This window comes from Diabrotica virgifera, chromosome 5, assembly GCF_917563875.1.
Source record: "Diabrotica virgifera virgifera chromosome 5, PGI_DIABVI_V3a".
Taxonomy (NCBI): Eukaryota; Metazoa; Arthropoda; class Insecta; order Coleoptera; family Chrysomelidae; genus Diabrotica; species Diabrotica virgifera.
In genome coordinates this window covers 69,278,295-69,302,236 of record NC_065447.1, presented here as the reverse complement: position 1 = coordinate 69,302,236, position 23,942 = coordinate 69,278,295, and the positions used below count along the sequence as shown (strand labels likewise).

Here is a 23,942-nt window from a genome sequence, read left to right as displayed (position 1 = left end):
TTTCTAGTTAAGAATTAATGTACCGATACATTGATTCAATGTACCGATCATTTGATTCAATGTACCGATACATTGATTCAATGTACCAATACATTGATTCTTAACTAGAAATACATTGAATGAACGTACTAATTCATAAAAATTAAGGTTTTTGAGCATTAGTTAATGTATCCCCTTACATTGGACCAATGATACTGATCTTTAAACGAAAATTAATGCTCCCCGTTTTTAAATCAAGGTTTTTTCATTATATTTACGTACTTTTTTGGTTCAGTGTAAATGGAATACTTTGGAGCTCCGAAATAGGAATACAGCGAAAATACAACATCTATGAAACATTTATTAAAAGTAGCCTACTTTACGGAGCAGAAACTTGGAGAATAACCGAGAACAACAGGAAAAACTTAGAAGCTGTAGAAATGGATGTGTTTAGAAGATCGTTAGGTATATCCCGTAGGGAAAGTATTCGAAATGAGGAAGTAAGACGACGAATTGGAATAGATGGTTACTTAACAACAGACATTGAGAGGAAACAGTTGATTTGGTATGGTCATGTTCAAAGAATGGAAGACACAAGATTGCCCAAAAAGATCTTGGAGTGGGTACCACCAAACCGCAAAAAGCGAGGAAGACCCAAAAAGACATGGAAAGAAGGGGTAACCAAAGCAATGAGTACAAGGGATCTTAGAGATGGCTCATGGGATGATAGAAGGACGTGGAAGTTAGGCATCGGACAACGTCGAAAGACGTTCTAAAACCGATACATACATACATACTAGTTTAATTTTTGTATTTTTCATTGTACTTTGTGACTAGCTTTGCTGCTAGAGATGAAATTATTAACAAGTTTTAAAAGGAAGAAAGCGTCATATCTGGGTCATGTCATGTATTCCACAATTACATATAAGTACAATCTGCTGTAGCTTATAGTGGAAGGTAAGATTGAGGATTGAATCGGTTTGGGCAGAAGAAAAAACTCCATTCTGTGAATGGCTACAAGTACATACCAGAAGCTGCAGAAATAATAAATGCGGCAGAAAACGGAACAACATTTTTAAAATCGTTTGATGCCCGCCAAACTTTGGTAGAAGACGGTACATAAAGAAGAAAAAAAATATATAAATGGAAACCATCAGGAATTAAATCATATATGTTTAGTTTTAATTTGTAACTTTTTACTTTTGCTACCTTTACAAAGCATACTTTTCATAAAACTTAGTTATAATTAGAAAACTTTTATGAGTGTATTTTGTACTTTACTGCGTTTTTACTCTCGATCGGTTTTATTAGCGAACAGTAAAAATCGGAATCACTTTCTTCATTTATTTTTCTCGTATCGTAACTTCTTTTGTAGCTAACAATATAGATTTTCGAAAGATGATTTACAGTGTTTTCAGAAAACTTATCGGAACAAAGCAAACTCGGAGATGTAAACTGAAATAACCAATAAAATTGTAGTTAAACGACCTGGGCTGGCTCCACAATAAAACCTCCGGTTATAATCAGGAACAATACATACTGAAATGGCATAAAGCAGGAAATCAAAGTGTTTTTGCTCCGTGGCTTTTAAGCTAACGTTGTTCCCTTTTAAAGTATTAGCTTTGTGTAAAAGAGTATAAAACATTGAATGCTCCGGCCAATATCTTATGTTTCCGCCATGGCAAGAAACTATTGAAATAAATCGTTTCGTTTGAAATTTGTACAATTAATGGATTATTGTACTAGGAATTTTACTACAACACAAGACCCTGAAAACCTCTATAATATTTATTTTAATAAGTTACAGGGGTGCAAAAAATAGAAAATTTATTGTGATTTTTAATTTTAAATGTTTTATTCAAAAGATATCTTTTGTTTATTCTAAATGACGTTCGGCCCTTGGCAATAATATAATCTTTCATTCTGCGTATAAATTTTTCAAAAATGTTTATATTAGTTTTCTCAGGATTCGTAAAAAATGAATGCATTTAAATAGCATTGGAGCCGAAATTTTGCACCTATGCGCTTCAGAGGCTACATCAACGCGTCATCAATATATTTTTTTCAAGTTCTGAGAAAGTGCGGCATCAGTGAATCGGCAGTACGACAGTGACAGTGACACTATTGGGACCGTGCAAGTTCGGAAAAACGACACCTGGTTTCTACGCTCTGAACTTTTATTCGCACTTTTAATTATATTGGCCAATTATATGGTCCTGGTTACTGGATAATTGTCAAGGCCATAGCCCAAAGAAAATAATAAGAAAAAAATAAGATTTAGGTTATGTTATTAAAACGTAAATAATTGTATGTAGTAAATAAAATTAGTTATTAAAATGCAGTACTGCAAGCAAAATACAATTAATTAAATTTACCTTTATATAATAATTGCATATCATATCAATATTGTGGAGCAATGTATAATTTTTCTTCTTAAATGACAATAGGTATGAAATGTACGTCAATTTGACAATTTCAATTAACAATATGAATTATTTAAGAAAGTTCCAATTTTTCTCCGCTATTCGCGCACGATCGTTTCGCGTATCCCTTCCAAGTACTTGCACACCGCGAATACTATCACAAACGAAGACACAATATTATGATAACAATAATTATTACGCTAAATGCTGCCAACTCAGTCAAGTTCAATTTCTTGATATACATAATCAATTTTTAGTAATTCCACTGTGACACAAAATCTAGACATGGGATAAAAAAGTTTATTTGAAGAAAGTGTATTTTTTTGTTCTTCAAAGGCCCGGTTTTTCAGTGAGCGGTTAAAATTTTGGTTTGCTAACCCAGTTTAAATTTTAACCAGTATTTTAACCCTCATAGCGTTTTTCAGTGCTTTAAATCAAGTTAAGAAAATCTCGGTTAGCTAACCACTTTTTTTCTACTGTTGGCAGCAGTAACTGTACGTGCGCATGTGCAATTCGAGAAATAATGATCAATTTCACCAAAAAAATAAATAAAAGACAATTTCATAACCGAATTAAAAAAATGATTATAATGCAATGCAATATCAAGTTCGGAATCTTTGTTTAGTTCATAACGTCTACCTCGGTTTCTTAACAGAAGAGAATTAGAGTTACTGGGACGATTTAGACTTTTCTTCCGATTTTGTTTGTCAAAGACCACGGTCTTATCACTATTTGAACAGATTGACCAGGAAATAAGAAGTCAAACTCTTTGGTAAATAATTAAGTATTTTGCTGTGTAGACAAATATAAAATAATCTTTTTAAAATATTACTAGGAATCATGCATTAAATCCTGTTACAGTAAGTGTAAACATAGGTCCCTGTTACAGTTATATTTAAATATATTTCCTTATAATTCCTTCCTATATAATAACGATAATAATTTATAATTTCAATAATAATAATTTTCTTATAATAATAAGGAGGTATTAGAATACTTCCCGCGATGAAAGAAAATAACATAACCCAACTAATTCCTTCTCTCAGGCAGGTACTCAAAAAAATAAACATGATACATTCACTGCACCAATGCGCAAGCGTAACCGCAAAATTCGGAGTTAAACCATTAAACGAGGATCGGTTAAAATCGTGGTTAACTTAAACGAGTTTAAGCTCTAACCTAGTACTGAAAAACTGATTATAAATGACAGTACAGACTCGTTTTTTTTTATTATATTTATCTAAAGAGTAATTTCTACATACTAACATATTTCTCAAATTGGGCTCTGTACCGCCAAATATCTCGACAAAATATTCAAAAAAATGCTGCAATCTTGTAACGCGTTTTCTGTGCTCTGATGTTGTCTCTTAATTTTTTTATAGTTTATAACTTGATGGGCAACCTCGCAGTAGAAAGTAAATACAGTATTTAATTTTCTTCTATACTTTGCCAAATTATCATACGGTGTAGTGTAAATAAATGTAAATCCGGTGCAAAAGGTAGCTATAAAAGTAGTTTCTTCCTAGTTTGAAAAAAATCTGGATTTATTTCAAACTACAGGGTGTCCAGAAACCCTCCCGGCAAACGATCTCCATACAAATAATGGATTATTGTACTATAAATCTTATTACAATACAATTATTAATATTTTTATAGTTTGCATCTTGATCGACAACTTCGCATCAGGAATTAAATAAAATGTTTAACTTTATCCATATACTTTCCCCGATTATCACGCGGTTTAGTAAAAATTAAATACAAATCAAGTGCAAAAGGGAAGATTTCAAAGTAGTTTCTTCCTAGTGTAGAAAAATTGGAATAGTATATTATTTAACGAGCATGTAATGATGGCTAGATGAATGTTACGGCAAATATCTTATGTCTCCGCCATTGCAAGAAACGTGTGGCAAAGTACCACCTCAACCCGGTGCATCTCTGCCATTGAGCTATTCCTAATTTAATACGTTAACAATAACTACTGATCCTATGATTCTCCTACTCGTCTTAAATACGCTCTCCGTGCCACATCTCCTTCGGTTTCATCTAGTGGGGTATGAAAATCTAAGAATACCTATAGTTAGTTACTAAAAGTAATAAACGTACCGCAACACTTTTTTCGCTTTTAACTGAACTATATGAACACACTACTGGAACATTTAATACACTACTGGAACACTGAAAGTGCTTGACACACTCCCAAATGAATTCCATCCATAAAAAGGTATCAAACAAGGATGAATATTGTCTCCATAATTATTTAATATATTATACTGGGAATATATTATAAGAAGAGTAGTAGAATGATGTGAACAGTTTTGCAGGTGACCCAGCCCTTCTTGCAAATAGTCAAGAAAAGTTGAAAACGAAGTCAAATATTTGATGTGAATTAAACATATTAAAGATAAAGATCATGATAGTGGATATACTACATAACAATCACCCACACATAATCACGAGTATCCGGTTTAGGGTTGTGAGCTCATATGTAATTATATCTGGGATCGTTGATCATACACACAGGGTAACTAAAGGAAAAAATAAAACGCAGATGGGATCTAGCAAAAGTTGCCATAGGAAAGAAGGGAGATACACATCTGATAAAGGTGTCACTGAAATGTTCTATTGGAGGAGAAGGTTGCGAATACCGTGGAACTACCACAGGATTAATAATTAAATTTCAAATGATTCAAAGTCAGAAATGGCTCTCTAGCAAAATCCATATCCAAATTTTAAAACACTTTCGACAAATTATATGAGCAGACACAGAAATCGTGGAAAGGCTTATTATCCAAGGAAACGTAGATGGCCGAAAATAACAAGGAACACCCTCAACAACATTGATCTACCAATTAGAGGCATATGCAAAAAACAGTGGAGGAACAGTGGAGACCAGCTCGTGAGGAAAAAGTTTTACAGCTTAGTAGGACAAACAGAGAGTATTTGAAATATCCGTTTATACATGGAGTTACTACAGATAGAACTATATCTTTGGGTGGTTAAATAATTATAAAAGGGAAAGTTTTAAGTGCCTAAGATGGGTATTACAGAATAATGGGGAAATAGATGAAGATGTATGCAAAAGAATTATGGTTAGATGGATGAAATGGAAGGAAGCGAGTGGTATGTTATGTGACGGAATAATTCCAATGGAGCTGAACAGGGAATAGTACCATTATTACAACTCGCATTTTTTTTAATAAGTAATGTCTTATCACTACTGATAGTATAAGATAAAAAAAGTTACTTATTTTTACGTTAAGAATCCAAATCTGCAATAAAAATTGGGGGTTCCTATTTAAGATTTTAAAGTAACCTCCCCACCCACCTCTGTGGGGGGTCGTGTTTGGTGCCATTCGATAGATTTTTCAAAAATATTAAATACTTGTATTTTGCAGTTTTTCGATCTGATGTTTATTTCACGAAATATCGCGGGGTTCGTATTTAAAATTTTAAATTTACCTCCCCCCCTTTCCCGCGGAGGTCGTGTTTAGTATCATTCAATAGATTTTTTTAAAATGTTGAACACGTATTTTTTAGTTTTTTGATCTGACGTTCATTTCGCGAAATATTCGCTTTTTTTTGTGAAACTTTGTGACTCGCCCATCTCCTTACGCCCCGCTTAACTCGGCATCCGACAGGTGAACTTTTTTGCCACTAACAGACAGGTGGGGTGTAACAAACCCCAGCAATTGAAAGAGTTAAAGATTCTCAAAAAATCTCTTTACGTTTAGTTGTCTGTGATATCCGGAAAGTCAACATCTTAAAGTTGGTCAGGATAGTCACTATTTACACTAACATTGTCTATTTCTTCACTTAGTTCCGAATTACGCTTGTCAATACATTCGTCACTGTATGCTTCATCCCATAAGACCTGAAGACATGTTTTTTCTCGATCGTAATTCATTTTAGCTTAGACCAAAAAAAATATGTTAAAATCTGTAGTAAGTATTATTTACTTAATTTATAGGAGTAAAACAAAATAAAGACAATTCTGCAGAAAGTACAAAATCAGAAACGTGGGGTGTGACCACTTTCAATCCAAATGTACTTGTTGAAACTAAACAGAATACTAAAAATTATGTCTCATCGCATAGATGAATATACAATAGAAAGCTATCTAGCCGCTGCGGCGTCTACATGCAAAATTTCCTTATATTTTGAGCGCTTCAGCAATGTTGGGGTGTATCACACCCCACCTGTCGGATGCTGGGCTAAATCTTCAGATTTTTGAAATATATTTTTTTTGCATGTACTTAACTTACCTTATCTTGACCTAACGATTTCGAGTTTGTCTAAGGATATATTTTTTTCAGACCCCCCTTAACGAGCTCCCTTGGATTCTGCGCTCGAGTAACTACAAAAGATCCCCTACCATGATTTAGATAAAAGCTTTTCGTTACAGTTTTGTGTACAATAATTATTAATACACTGCATTCACTAATAAAACTTTTTATGCTTGGTGGCTCAGCTGGCATCCAACCTGTTTAACACTGATGATGATTTTGTTAAAAAATCGAGAACGTTCTGTAATGTAGCCCTTAAAGGGATTTTTAATAAAAATTTTAAAAGAAAATCTACGGTTTCGTTTTGATTAAAATTTTATACCTTTTACAAAGGATTTTTTACAATTTTTATGTAAATTTTTTCACTTAGTATAATATAAGCGACGCGCGACGCTTTAATTTTTTCCAGTTTATTTGAATATTATAAAACATAATTATAAATTATTATAAAATGTACTTATTCAAAATATTAATTAGGCTTAATTCTCAATTTAAAATGTTATTTTTGTTTAACTGTACTTACATTAACACTGATGTGGGAAACTTCAAATACTTGACTAGGAGGGGCTTCTTTTGGTACGAAACGATAAAATTCCTCTTCGTTTTTATACCATTTAACGGAATATAGAGCGGATGATTCCAGATCATAATCACAAACCAAAGTCACGTTACTTCCCCTTTTAACGGCCTCCGGAACGATAATGTGCATATTTTTTATTGCTTTCGTCTCTGAAACAAAAAACCCTTCGTTATGACACCGAATAAATGTCAGAAGAATTACTGTTTTTAAAATTTCAAGATTTTGTTTATACAAAATTGTCGGTAATATTGGTGTTAATATGAAAATATTCATGAAATTGATATTCATAAAATACCTATCATCATTGAGAGTAGATGAACAAGAATAAAAAACCGCTATACGCCGTAAAAATGAGTGGTGCACATAATATCCCACCTACAAAAGAGCTGATATGAATGTTGAGTGGAGCGAAAATGTATGTATTTTTAATTTGATGGAAAATAAAATTCTTGTTTTATTTTGAAAGATTTTTCCATATCTAATATTTCCATATTTAAATAGCTAAATTTGAAGTAAAACGCCACACAAAAGATTTACTGACACAGTTTGCATTTTTAAGCTCTTTTGTGGCCCGTTGTACTTCAAATTTAGCAAGTATTATGGAAAAATCTTTCAAAGTTAAACTAGCATTTTATTTTCCATTAAAATGAAGAAAATACATTTTCACGTCATGTAATATTCATATCAGCTCTTTGGTAGCTGGAATATTGTCTGTACGGCGTTTAGCGGTTTTTTATTCTTGTATAGCGATACGCTTTAATTACTAATTTTGCTAATTTTAATTTTAATATGTTTTTCTCAAAACGAAATAATACGGGTCATATAAAGTCACCGTTAATATACAAACCAGACGCTAAGAAAGACATGGTTTTACGAAACGAATGCATTCCCGTGACCATATGTTTTTGGAGTGTCAGTTTAACAAACTGAACTCCCCATAAATTAATTACCATATCTGACCATTATGTCAAAAACTCACTTTGGGACACGCATTCCTTTTTAAAACTGCAGAAGTGTGTCTGTTTTTATGCGTCAGATTGGAGTGATTTATTGTCTTCTCCGGACCATATTGTAGAAAGGCATAACATCGATAATAGGTTGTGGCTTTTCTTAACAGTCTATTCACAGCGTGTAACCGAGGCACTACTCACTAACGACCGGTCCTTTTCCGAGATCTAACCAAGCAACACCTTTTTGTTACCAAAATAAATAAATGTTTTACTGTTCGTTGTTAACTTATTTTTATTATCTCTAATTAATTCCGTCAACTCACACCTTCCGGAATACTTGTATCAGGGGTTTTTCATAAATTACATAATGTATGAAGTTGAATGTAATGTCTCTCGATTACACGTTAAGCGTTATAAATGGTCGCCTTTTATGATTTAGTGGTTATGACACTGAATTTGTGATGGGACAATCTGAGTTCATATCCCAACCATCCTAATATTTTTTTTTTCAATATAATTCTTTGTGTCCATCGAATGTACACTAGATTTTTTGTATATTCGAAATACACTGGGGTGCAAAATTAACCGGACACCTTAAAAATGGGTCATTTCTGATGTCTGGAATTTCCTAAACCTGTTGTCCGATTTAAGAGAATCTTTTAATATATTATAGCCTTATTCTTTAACAATATCGCTGTAATAGTATTATTGCTAAACAGTTAAATTTTCATTGTATACCGGGTGTACCAATCAAACTGTGTTTTTTTCTCAAAGTTCGCATCACCCTGTGGAACATTCTAGCATTTATAAAATACTGAAATTAAATTCCAACTATAGCCTCATGTTTTCTCAAAATTTTGTTTTTTGATTCATTCCCTTACATTGGACCATAAAAAAGTTAGGTACTTTAACAACTAGCCATGCTTTTCATTAATACAGGGTATTTTAAATAAACGTGTGGCCAACTTTAAGGGGAAATTCTACAAATAAAATAAAATAATGAGAGCTTGCTTTATAAATGGTATGTCCGCAAATGCTTCGTTTCCGAGATAGGGGGCGTTGAAATTTTTATTACAAAATGACGATTTATTTATTGCTTTAAAACCAGTTGAGTTATGCAAATGAAATTTGGTCGGTTTTAAGATGTAGCTATTGCACATTTTTTGACATGCAATTAAGCATTTAATATTCACCATTGGTGCGCATACGGGTAATATAACCGCTCATATTACCCGCATGCGCGCCAATGGTGAATATTAAATTCTTACTTGTATGTCAAAAAATGTACAATAACTACGTCTTAAAACCCACCAAATTTCATTTCATATCTCAAGCGGTTTTAAAGCAATAAATAAGTCGTCAGTTTGTAAGAAAAATTTCAACACCCTCTATCTCAGAAACGAAGCATTTGCGGACATACGTTTATAAAGCAAACTGTCATTATTTTTTCATGTAGAATTACCCCTTGAAGTTTGACACGCTTATTTAAAGACACCCTTATTTATGAGAAACATGGCTAGTTGTTAAAGTACCTAACTTTTTTATGGGCCAACATAAGCGAATAAATCAAAAAACAGAATGTTGAGCAAACATGAGTCTATAGTTGGGTTTTAATTTCAGTATTTTGTTAATACTAGAATATTCCACAGGGTGATGCGAAATTTGAGAAAAAACACAGTTTTACTGGTGCACCCGGTATACAATGAAAATTTACCCGTTTAGTAACAATATTATTACAGCGATATTGTTAACTAATAAGGCTATAACATATTAAAAAAAACACTTAAATCGGACGACAGGTTTAGGAAATTCGAGACATCAAAAATGACCAATTTTTAAGATGTCCGGTTAATTTTGCACCCCAGTGTAGATTGAAAAAAATATTGGGATAGCCGTCAAATTAACTCGAATTCCCGATCAAATTTAGCGTCGTAACCACTAAAACATAAACCATTACGGGGACATAAACAAATTCGGCGACATAAGCCATTTCGGCGATAATGGTTAAATGGATTATACTTTTGGAAATCGATAACTTTTAAACGGCTTAACCGACTTTGATCACTAAACATGAGTTTGAAACGTATTGACAAGTAGTATCTGAAGCATACAAGGTCAAGTATGATAACGATAACTGAAGGTAATACAGGAATTGTTGAGCTTGAAAAACCGTTTTTTCTCATGAGAAATAGATTTGATCATACTTCTGATGCCTGTAGGTAACTTAAAAATTCGATTTTTATTTTAAAAATTCCCAGATATGCGGTATACATCGTTAGACGCGTCTAAAGATCTACACACCCTCAGTTACTGGCGCAATTGGTAGGTTCAAATTTTTTTAGGTTTAGTTTTCTAATTTTTCGGCTATACTGAGCCGATGTGATTAATTGCAAAACTTTTATGCAAATCACAATAAATAAAAAATGGAACATTTTAAAAACACCAACAATTTCTTCAAAGATTCAGATAGAATTAAATACCAAAGTGTAGCATATTTTGATATCGCTAAGTACCAGTCACCTCTTGATAGGACAGTAAATTAAACTTTATACTGACGAATCAGCAATACAAATTTTTGAGAATTATTTATAAATATTGGTTATTATAAACTTTACTCAATAATAATATAATAACCCATTGAAAGATGACGAAGTACCGAAATGGAACTTTTATTTTTTGTAAATCTAGACCAGGTAAAAAAATTTGTCTAATGAAGAATTTGTCTATTTATAATGTTTTTATAGAATGGGTGTGGGTAATATATTCAAACAATAGTATATTGTACAACAAGAGAGAAAAAGACATATTTCTCACGAGCACAGAAGTTTGTTGGCACGAGCCGAGGTACGAGGCGAGTGCCGCAAATCAAGCGAGGGAGAAATATGTCGTTTTCTCACGTGTTGTACACTTTACTTTTTCTATGGATGCGTTTTTGTCAAGAGTTCAAACTTCAAAATTAAATAATTTATGTGCTTTTATGTAGATTATATGCCAAAATTGAAATAAAATACATATTATACACATATGTAGGTATTTAATATTGTTAATATTTATATACTTTTATTTATTTAAAATTATAGTTACCAGTTATATTTGAACAGGTTTGAAAGGTAATTCCTGATAAGTTTTGATTTGACACATTTTATTTGACAAACATATTTGTGTTTGTATTGTGCATGTTACCATGGAAACCGCGATTCTAACGTATGGAACCCGTGAGAAAAAATATTTCTCACTGCAATGGCCGACTTTTCTCACAGCCTGAGAAATTGTTCGTTTTGAATGTATGTAAGTAGTGAGAGAAGTTGCATATTGTATAGCATCCATAGAAAATAGTATATTGTACAACAAGAGAGAAAAAAACATATTTCTCACGAGCGCAGAAGTTTGTTGGCACGAGCCGAGGCACGAGGCGAGTGCCGCAAATCAAGCGAGAGAGAAATATGTAATTTTTCTCTCGTGTTGTACACTGTACTTTTTCTATGGATGCGTTTTTTTTTTCAAGAGTTAAAACTTTATTTAACGAGTTTAAATAATTTAGGTGCTTTTAGGTATATTATATGCCTGAATTGAAATAAAATACATATATACAAATAGGTATTAGTTATTCTTAATATTTATATACTTTATTTATTTAAAATTATAATTCACAGTTAAACAGTCTTAAAAGGTAATTTTTGATAAGTTTTGACAAGTTTAAACACATTTTGTTTGACAAAAATAATTGTGTTTGTATTGTGCATGTTACCGTGGAAATGGCGATCATATGTATGTAAAACGGCGGTGAACCCGTGAGAAAAAATATTTCTCACTGCAATGGCCGACTTTTCTCACTGCCTGAGGAATTGTTCATTTTGAATGTATGTAAGTAGTGAGAGAAGTTGGAGATTGTGTAGAATCCAGAGAAAAAATTTATATTTTAGCTTACTACAACCTAAATTATACAGGGTAAATTTTTTTAATGGTTGACACAAAAAACAAATTTTTTACTGTCCTACAAATAGGACGCTGGCCTATAATGGTATTTCTAACGGCCCCCGGAACGATAATGTGCATACTTTTTATTGCTTTCGTCTCTGAAACAAAAAATTACTTCGTTATGCTAGCGAATAAATGTCAGAAGTACATATTTATTTTTATTAAAAATATGTTTTGAAAAATGCAGTCTTATTTTTTGCATATTACCAGTGACCTATTTATAGAACAGTAAATTAAACTTTATACTGACGAATCAGGAATTATATTTCCGAAATGTATTTATGAATATTGGTTATAATAAACCTTAATCAATAATAATAACCTATTGAAAGGTAAGATTATCCAGATTTAGCCATACGGCTCACACTCCCTCTAAGGGGAAAATTGATACATCCCAGATAATACGGTATCAAAGGATTGAGCTCTGGTGGGACTCTTTCCGTGTTATTGAGCCCTAGGTGACTTAGTATGCTGGAGTATCTCCAAAAATTTTTCGTACACCTCTGGCATCTACATGGTCTTATAAATATGTTCATTTAGACCCAGCTTTTTTATGTTTTCGAGGAGGTTCTTAGAGATAATAATAAGTAATGTCTGGGTACTTTGTAGGACTTGTCGGGACTTAAACCTGGAGTTACAAATACGTCTGCTGAGGTGCTATGTGCTATCTATGAAGCGTGGACACTGAAGGAAATTGACGTGAGGAGACTGAAGGCATTCGAGATGTGGATGTACCGAATAGTACAGAAGATCTTATTGGTAAATTCAAAATTGTTAAATTTTGTTAAAAGGTTATTGCAAAACAGCCTGCGAAAGGTCCAAAATGGCCGTTTTTGCAATTTCATTATTTATTGTAAAAATAACTTTCGTCGTTTTCATTGACCAAAGAAGGATTTTTTAAAATATTATTTTAAAATAAAAATTATTTTAACGAAAATTACGTTTTATTATTACAAACGATTTTTAAAGTGTAGTGGAGGTTTATTTTTCTTTATGAATGTGATTTATTGTGTCGGTTGCCCTTAGAAACGGTTAGCAACTTTGTACGTTGAATCACGGTTTTTGCTCCAATTTTTAAAGCATCTTTTGGATTGACATAAAATTTGGCAAGCACATAGATAGCATGTCAAAGAATAAAAATGATATTAGGCCTCTGTGTGCTTTTGCCCTGGGGGTGAGTTTCGCCCCTTATAAGTTTTGAAAACGTATACGTTCAAAATAAATCCGGAAATGGATAAAACGACTAATTCTAAGCAACTTTTTTCAATAGCATTTTTTTTATTCATCAAGTTAATACTTTTCGAGTTATTTGCGAGTGAATACGTTGATTTTGCAACAAAAAAAACACGTTTTTAGGCGGTTTTTCGCAAATAACGCAAAAAGTATTTTACCGAAAAAAACACAGCAAAAGTATACCCAAATAAAAATTAAAAAATAATGGTGTATGTATGAACTCACTACACCTAGCAGAAGCAAAGTTCTAGCTAATGAAAGATAGGTTCATATCCGTCAAATTTTAAAGTGAATATTTCAACGTGAAAAAACCAAAAAGTTATGCACTTTTTGGAGAAAACTCTCATTAGAACTATTTTAAAGTGTTTAACAAAATATTAGTTGTTTTTTTGAAAAAGTTTCTAGTATCAAAAGTAAGCAAGTTACGCTCAAAATAAAGTTGATCTCTTTTTTTTTTGTTAAAAAAACTCGGGAAAGTCACACCATCCTAAATCAAATTAATCGTTACCGCTTCACAAGTTACTTTACTCATGTAGTATTCTTCGGTTCAAAGGGATTATTTAAAATAAATGGTTTTAAAATAAATATTTTAATTTTTAATTTTGAAAAAAAAATGTTTATTTTTTTTCAAAATAACTTAAAATTTATTAGTGTGACCAAAAGTCACAAAGAGCAAAAAAATGTAGTCGTTGCTTTTCTGAATATTTTGGATTTTTTGTTTTTTTTTTGTAAGGCAAAAATTTGTTAAGATATGGCTGTTCTAAATTTGCATAAACTCGTGATTACTGACTAGTTCAAGTCCTTTCAACTGCAGCCTCTTCAAAAATAAGCACATTGAACCGATGAAACTTACATCATAAACGACACACACACGAGTAAAACAACTTATGAAGTAAAAAGGATTAATTTTATTTGTGATGCTAATTAGGGGGTGATTTTCCGAGTTTTTTTTTTGACAAAAAAAAACAGAACAACTTTATTTTGAGCGTAACTTGCTTACTTTTGATGCTACAAACTTTTTTTCGAAAAACAGGTACACATAAATTTTGTAAACACTTCAAAAAAGTTATAATGATTTTTCTCCAAAAAATGCATGATTTTTTGGTTATTTCACGTTGAAATAATTCACTTTGATATTTGACGGATATGAACCTATTTTTCATTAGCCAGAACTTTGTTTCTGCTTGGTCTAGAGAGTTTATGTGTATATGAGTTTGTTCAATTTTTGATGTGCTATATTTTTGTTAAGGATATTTTTTCAATAAATTACTTACTTTTTGAGTTATTTGCCAAAAATCGCCTGAAAACGTGTTTTTTTTTTGTTGAAAAATATAGGTGTTTACTCGCAAATAACTCGAAAAGTATTAACTTAGTGAAAAAATGCTATAGAACAAAAAGTGCCTAGAATTAGACGTTTTATCCATTTCAGAACTTATTTTAAACGTATATTTTTTCACCTTTTATAAGGGGTGAAACTCACCCCCTGGGCAAAAGCACACAGAGGCCCAATATAATTTTTATTCTTTGACATGTTATCTATGTGTGACAAATTTCACGTCAATCCAAGCGGTGCTTTAAAATTTGGAGTAAAAACCGTGATTCAATGTACTATACGTTGCTAACCGTTGCTATGGGCAACGAACATAATAAATCACATTCGTAAAGAAAAATAAATCTCCACTACACTTTAAAAATCATTTCTAATAATTAAGTGTAATGTTCGTTTACAATAATTTTTATTTTAAGATAATAATATTATATAGGTCTTTCAATGACTGTGAAATAATTTCTTAATTGTTATCAATATAGCCACTACGATTTTAGAAAACAAAAACAATTACCTTGGCTTCAGTTAGTCGTAGAATTTTTTTTTTTTTTTGAATCTTTATTTTGACTTAAGCAACAATAAGCTGCAAGTTAGAAACTCTTAGGATGTATAGGGGCTACTTCAGTTCTAAATGTTTATAACGAAATTGGCCTCCTTACTTTCAAACCCGAAATAAGAGGTTGAAAAATGTTTTACGCATTTATTTACATCACAATATGAAAATATAAGTCTTTAGAAAGGGAGTGGGTGTCTAGGATTAACGCTCTAAGATTTTTTTTTTCAAAAAGTCATAGCCTTCGACTTGATCCCTTGGGATAATTAAGTTATAATATCTAAGCAACAAGTTCACCAATCGGGCTGCAAAAATGTTTTTATGCTTAAAATTGAAAGATCTTTATTTTAAAGAATTAAAAAACAAATAAAAGTTATTTTTACAATAAATAATTCATTTTCAAAAAACGGCCATTTTGGACCTTTCGCAGGCTGTTTTAACTGTTAACATAGCTCAAATTGTATTTTTTTTAACTTACTCCAATTTTCTATTTAAAAGTTTTTCTCTAAAATAAATATCCTAAGCTGCAAAAATAAAAATCATTAAAAATTGCAAATTTAACAAATGAAAAACGTCATAAATAAAAAACCGCACACAACATTTTTGGTTACATTTTAGTAAAAGTTATTCCTGCCATCGTCCTTTACAACACCTGATAGGTTTCAAAAATTCCTGAATTATATCACGTTTTTTCACCCACAGCCTGGGGTATATTGACGATATGCGAGATGGTCCATTTGAACAAGTCCCAGCTTAATAGTTCTCCCTTGATGAAGGATCTTTCCTACTGAGTCATGCCGTTCCTTGTATTAAGTTGCATCAAATGCCTGGCAGGTTTCTTGGGCTTGATATCCATATCGGCATTTATCGTTTTGGACCCTCAGGTCTTTGACGATATATTTCAGGTAATTTTTGTTTGGTATAACCTGGATCCGGAATGGCTAGTAATTAAATTTCTGTTTCAGGAACATCGGACCTGATGTCAACCAATAGTTCGACGCTGCGTTGTCGACATAATCTTTCTCAGCATTTCTGGTTCCCTCAGTTTGATAGGTATTATGTCATCTACTGCGCAACCTTCATCAACAATAATAACCCATCGAAAGATAAGTTTATTATTATTATTATTTAATATGTAAATCTAGACAATGTCAACAAATGTGTCCAATGTTTACATTTTTTTATTAAATGGGTACTGGTAATAACATCAAAGGAAATTTATAATTCAGTATACTACAGTCTTCCACTCCCACTCCAGAGGACTGAAAGACATTATAAAACGCATTACGAAGCTGAAGTGGAAATGGTGAGGACACGTCGCAAGACAGAGAGACAACAGATGGACAAAGAAGATTTTAGAGTGGCGGCCAAGGGCAGACAAACGAAGTCGTGGAAGACCACATACCAGATGGACCGGCGACATTAAAAAAATAGCGACAAACTGGATTGCAGCTGCGCAGCACAGAGAAGGGTGGAGACATCTTGAGGAGGCCTATGTCCGACAGTGGACAAATTTGGCTGCATGATGATGATGACGATACTACAGCTTAAAATATACAAAATACATTTTCTTTAAATTTAAACACATATTAAAAATAAAAATTTTAGTGTCATATAAATATAGGCTGTTATAGGCTAATGTTACTTCCTCTTTTAACGGCCTCCGTAACGATAATGTGCATATTTTTATTGCTTTCGTCTCTGAAACAAAAAACACTTCGTTATTCCAGCGAATAAATGTCAGAAGTATTTTTATTAAAAATGTGTTTTGAAAAATGCAGTCTTATTCTTTGCATATTACGCAGGAAAGAATTTCATAATATCTTTTAAGAAAATAAGTGGAGCTATAAAGAGGTATTAAAACAACTACCCAAGAAGATTTATTTGTTAGAAAGTTTTAGTAGTAAGCTGTGCCATATCGTGGCAGCAATTAAAAATTACTGAAAGACATTTCTTGGTAAAAAAGGCTTCTTGTGGATGTTTCTATAATACATTATTATATTCGGCCATTGATTAAAAACTACCCAGTGTGTAGTTATTCATTAATGATTCGGCCAACAACTTTTAACCTGTCATTTGCACTGGCGAAGCGTCCATGTAACCACTGTTACCATTGGTAACAGTTAAAAATCTTGCAAATAAATATTTTATGACGATGAATAATTCTATTTAACAATATTTTTACGAATAGACATATATTATTATATTATGTGGTAATAGTACCTAACTCAGTAAATAGCCAACTACTCGTAGACACGAAAATATTGGCGAGTTTATGTGACTCTGTTGCACTTTATTATACTCTGTTACCAGACTTATTTCTGGTTACAATGGTTATATACCCATGCTGGCGCTCGGGACTGGCTAGTGACTAAAAATTTTGAAGAAGCGACGGCATAAGCGCGCTGTGTATCAGTAGCGCTTTTACCAGATTTAAAATTGGTGACAGTACCTATAAAAAGTGTGCGTGCAGTTAACCATGGATGAGTGTCGCTTCTTAATCGATCAACTACTTGAAAAGTAATTCTCCTTGTATAATTTTGAAGAAAAAAATGAGATTAAAAATGAAAGACATATTTTAAACAATTTAAAAAAGGAATCAACAAAAGTAGTTCTATATTTTCAATTTAGTTGGTACAGTGAAAATCCTTGGTTATATTATGGTTGCAAGAAAAATATACTGTATTGTTGGCGATGTCTTCTGGTTCTTACAGAAAAATGGGTGGACCAGGTTCACGATTTAAATAGTGTTAGATTTTTAAAAAGGAGACATGAAATTTCTCCGTTATCTACATGTAAGATGTATACCCAATTTGATTCAGTTTGGCAAAACAAAAATCAAAAGTTCTCTTAACCAAGCTTTTAAAGCAAATATTGCTAAACATAATGAGTTTGTTAAAAGATAGATAGGTATATCCTTAGAACACTTATAATAGATACTGTATGTTTTTGGGCCAAACAAGAACTAGCGTTTCGTGGTCATTTTGAGTGCGACGACTCTGTTAACATCAATTGCCAAAAAAGATCAAAAATTATGTCAACATCTAGAAACATCTGCTTTTTTCGAGAGTTTCAAGTGATATACAAAATGATATTATTGAAGCTACACTCACCGGCACAAAATTCCGCCACCCAAAATTTTTGATTAAGTTTGATAATTTATAACTTTATTATTTGTGCTCCGATTTTCAAGATTCTTACACCAGTTTGTAAGTACATGTATTCATGTTGTTTAGTATTATTCCGGTAATAAAAAATTTTGCCTGCATGTCATTGTACAGGGGTGAAAGGAAGCGTTGTATTTTCTCCTAATTTTAAAAAATTCTGTAGAAAAATCGAATAGCTGATTTTGTTTCATAGTCCTGTCGTATTTTCCTGGAGGCATTACCAATATTTTGTTTTTTGAATTATCCGAATATCTTTTTTCTTGTAAGAGCAGTACCATTTTTTGTAAATAAAAACACTGATTGACTCATACAATTGAGGTTGGATTGATAAGTTTAGAATGGCCCGCATGCAGCCCAGATCTCAGTCATATTGAGCATTTATGGGATGAATAAAAAATTATTTGCCGTCATCCTAGGCCTCCAGAAAATTTGATACAGTTATGGCCCTGGTATAGGAATATCGGGCTGTTCCCCAGGCAAGGGAAACACATCTTTATTAGATGCTAAACAGATTGTGAGCAGTCGTTGCTGCAAGAGGTCGACATAACCGCTATTGAATTGTTTTGTTTTGTTGTTAAATTTGTTTTGTTTTGTTAATTTTAGTGCGTTTGATATTTTTAATTAAATAAACCTTCAAAGTAGTGTTTTTAATTACGGCTCTTACAAGAAAAGAGATATTCAGATAATTCAAAAAACAAGACCTTAGTGATACCTCCAGGATAATACAAAGGAGTATTAAACAAAATCAGCCCTCTAATTTTTTCACAGAATTTTTTAAAGTTAGGAGAAAAAACAACGCTTACATTCACCCCCGTATAATGCCATCTAAGCAAAAAAAATTTGTTACCGGAATAATAGCAATTGACATCAATACATGTACCTACAAACTCGTGCAAGAATCTTTAAAATCGAAGTACAAATAATAAAGTTATAGATTGTCAAACTTAATCAAAAATTTTGGGTGGCGGAATTTTGTGCCGGCGAGTGTATATATACATTTAGCCATATCTTCATTTTTTTAAATAAGATTTTTTGCGTCTGGTTTTGGTAACACTTCAGGAAAAGTCACGCGTCGCCACTGGTCATTTGATACATTTATTATGAATGCGACAGTGTACATGGTACGATATCATAATAGCTGCCGAATTCTTAAGAAGCTTAGGATTATTCTTAAACTGTTTGTGATATATATGGAGAAAGACTAGTATTTTCTCTAATCGCATCACTTGGTGTGATACCACATTATTAAAAACAGACAGTAGTGACACTCTCGTCGGCGCCTTTAGAGTTTTTGAAGTCTCGTTTTGTAGAGGCACCCATCTTATTATCTGTCATCTGAGACGGAAAGTTACGACCGGAGTGACTCAATGAAAAATCTTTCCAGTAATCAGAATTACTAAAAGCTCTATTGTAGGGCTTAGACGAATATTAGACGAATTAAATAGGTCAAATCTTTGAATGATCTCAGTAGTTCCAACAGCCTCAAGAAGCAGCATACATTAAAACGAATGTACAAGGTTAAACCAGCAGCAACTGTGCTACTAGCAGGAGAGCAGTGAGTTCTGCGCTTCTGCAAACTTTATACTCTGCGAATTCTGTGAGTTTGTTATAAAGATATATTGGGGTGATACTTCCAGGACGTGTCGACAGCAATCTGTCCTGTTCTGTTGCTATATCAAGTTTTAGAATAGCTTGCGTTCTGGGGGTAAAAACGTTTGGAAATTTTCAGCGTAACTTAGAAAGAAACGATTTACCTCATTCACTGACCTTTGTGATTGACACAATGATTTGTGTATAGATTGTGGTGCCGTAATCAACGCAGAACAAAGCATTTTTGTTTGAACTACTTTCCATAGAGAACGGAACAACCTAACATCAAGGCTAGAAATGATAACGTCCAACAATTTGTTACAAAAAGCGATGTGAAACAAAAAATCCTACTATCTTTGTCAACCTAATTACGCAAATAATAAAAAAAGACGCTAGAAAGAGGGATAAAGGAACAATGTGGATGAGGCAACAAATTACATACAGCGCGGTCATGGGCCCATACGGCTCGGCCTCACGACAGAATTGACGGCATCTTTACAGCCAGATCTATAATAGTTATGTCGCACCTCCGCTCAAATAGTGTCACAACTCAAAAAAAAATAAAAACGGTTTTATTGCACCAACAGTATAATAAAACTCCAAATTCATATCTCAAAAAGTTTTACATTTATAGTTCACGTATATGTCATTATATGATTAACCAAAATCAACGGTGCACCGAACATAAACAGTGTCACATATCGAATTGTGGAAGGCGTTTGTCCATCTAAGATGTTTATAAAGCGTCGCTTGTCGAGTTAAAGCATTATTATGTGATTACTTTATTCAAAACAGTCTGCGCATGTGCTCAAGAAAAGTGACATATTTATCACTTATTTTTGCAGTTTTTTGATTAATGTTATTAATTGTATTTAAAGTTACATCATTAAAATATATGCCTGTTAAGCAAATAATAATAATGATATTATATTCGGTTCTGCAAGAGCCAATTTTGATAAATAATATTTCGTAAATTTTCCTTATTTTATCTGTATAGTGTCACAACTCAAGAAAAAATATATATTTTTAATATTTTTATCAGAATTACTACACTATTTTGTATAGCTTCAAAAATCTTTGTAACTGACTAAAATATATAGTTATTATACTAATTTTAACAGTTTTTGAATTAAACCCGGAAAAATTCTAGCACAAATTTTAAATGTTGTTTTCTCGGTACTTTGCTTTTTTGACTTATGACACTACTTGAGTGGAGGTGCGATATTACTTTCGATGTTTTTATGCTTTTACGACCTAGTGCCACCTTTTTTTTTATTTTTACTACCCCTTGGCGGGCTACATAAACCTGCACAGTTTCTCATCCCATATTTTTGTTTGTTTACAATACTGTTATTTTAAGTGGTTTTTATCGCTTTTAGATAAGAATCTTTATCCAATTTTTTCTCTTAAATTTTCAGACTGCAGAGGGCATCCCAATGTTTCGTTCTCACCCATTGAACTTCTCTGGGGTGTCTTGTACGAAGTAGGGGTAGTTTTAGTTGGTAGACGACTGGTCAGCGGTGCATGTGACAATATAATCCATACTTGAAATGCGTCCTAGCATTGTGTTCTTTTTTGGATCAAATACAACTATTAAAAAACTCCAACATGAAGTAAAAACCACTTCTATGTAATAGGTATATTTACTAAAAATTTTAAAAATCCCAATGGATTGAATAAAATATGTAAAAATCAGAACGTTTTCGGACCTATCAGTCCATCATCAGTGAATTCAAATACTTGCTAAATAGCCCCAAAACCAAACAATGGTTGTAATTAAAATTCAATCTATATTATTTTGAAGTAATATTGAAAAGGCTAAACTCCGATGTTGAAAGATATAACCTCCGGGAACATGGTGAAATCCTATCACGAAACTTAATCAACCATCTTAGGCCAACTTTGACTACCAAGTCTTTGAATTCACTGATGATGGACTGATAGGTCCGAAAACGTTCTGATTTGGACATAGTTTATTCAATCCATTTGGATTTTTAAAATTTTTAGTAAATATACCTATACAAAATGGCTTTCGTGCAGGCAGATCCTGTATGGACAGCATATTTTCTCTAAAGCAGGTTATTGAGAAAAGATTAGCCCACAACCTTTTCACCCATATAATTTTTATTGATCTGACAAAGCCATACGATAGTGTACCGCTTTCAATACTCTGGATAGCAATGGAGAAACAAGGAATAATAAAAAAAATATATACAAGCAGTGCAACAGCTTTACAAAAATATGACGGTAAACATTAAAACTGGAAACAAATTAACGAGAGAAATTCCTATCAGTAAGAACCTGAAGCAAGGTTGCTGCATAGCACCTACACTCTTTAAAATATATTTAAATGAGGCACTCTCACTGTGGAGAAGAAAGTGCAGCAATATGTGCATCCCAATCGATGACGATAGATTGTACACAATACACTTCGCTGACGACCAAGCCATTCTAGCTGAAGACGAGAGTGATATAGACTATATGCTCAGAAAACTGGAAAAGGAATACACTAAGTGGGGCCTTACAATTAATATACAAAAAACCGAGTACTTAGTTGTAGGAGAAACACCAGAACGCCTACAAATTGAAATGGGAACTTTTTTTTTTATTTATTTATTTTTTTATTTATTATTTATACATATGACCTGGCATCTAGTGACTAATCCAGGTCGTTTTTCCTGATGGGATTACAGATATTTTTTTTTATATTTTTACATTTTTTACTCAACTATTAAATCTATTTTTGCAATTAACAATTTGCCATAATCTATTAATTACGTTTAACAAACAAATTTAAATAAACAATTTAAAATATTTTTGGTACTATCAACTCCCTTCTAAGTTATAAAGACAGTCCCTCTATTTTCAGAAGAGAGTTGGTAGTTTTTTTTTTTTTTTTTTTTTTTTAATTTTGTGAATTATGTATTGAATTATTATTTTTATTTATTTATTTTATATTGAATTATTATTATTATAATTGTAAATATCTATTTTTGAATTTGTATTTTATTTTATTTATTTTAACTTTATCTTACTCAACTTCATCAGGGTTGGATTATTGGTTGTCTTCTTCTATTATTATAGATTTCTTGTTGTTTTTTTAGATATTATTTGTGTGAGATTGTTTAATATTTCAAAATATTCTTCATTTTGTAATATATCTCTTATTTCAATTCTTTCTAATCTTCTTCTCATTTCTCTATGTTCTTCATTTTCTATAGTATTTTCACAAAGTAACACTATATGTTCTGGTGTACCTAGTTCTCCACATTCACAATATGCATCATCTTTTAAGTTAAATCTTTCCAAATATGTTGGGTGCGGTCCATGTCCTGTTAAAAAGTGTATTAAACCTTCTTTTGGATTAAAATAATTTGGAATGTTTTCTAATATTGGTATAAAATTGTATAAACGTCTAGATTTTGTTGAATTTTCCCATTCATTTTGTCTTTTTCTATTTATTATTTCTTTTAATTCTCTTTTATTTCTTATATCTAATCCTATTATTTGTATTATTTTTTCATATTTTTCTTTTTTTAGCCAATAATTACATGCTCTTTTTTGTGTTTCTAAATGCATTGGCATTACTCCAGTTAAAACTGTGAGTGCCTGTGTTGCAGTTGTTCCAAATGCTCCCGTCATTCTTACAAGAAATCCTCTCTGAGCTCTATTTAATTTTTCTGCATTTTTTTTATTTATTAATCTATGTGCCCATACATTTGAACCGTACCCTACAATTGATGCAAGTATTGTACTTAGGTATATTCTCATCTGTCGGAACGAAATTCTATATTCCTTCTGTGCTAGACTAGCAATGCTATGCATGATCTTTGTTGCCTTTTCACAGACACAATTCATGTGTTTTGTAAATAATTTTTG

At 32.2% G+C, this 23,942-nt stretch overlaps 1 protein-coding gene across 1 annotated transcript in view; it reads right to left on the bottom strand.

The window, feature by feature from the left end:
* The window catches only part of LOC114329245 (uncharacterized), a 499,354-nt gene that overhangs the window by 380,676 nt on the left and 94,736 nt on the right, over nucleotides 1-23,942 (bottom strand). Inside the window, exon 2 of the mRNA XM_050650123.1 lies at nucleotides 7,209-7,414. Coding sequence (XP_050506080.1) covers nucleotides 7,209-7,394 — 186 coding nt within the window. The 5' untranslated portion in view covers nucleotides 7,395-7,414. The remainder of the gene's footprint in view (nucleotides 1-7,208; nucleotides 7,415-23,942) is intronic.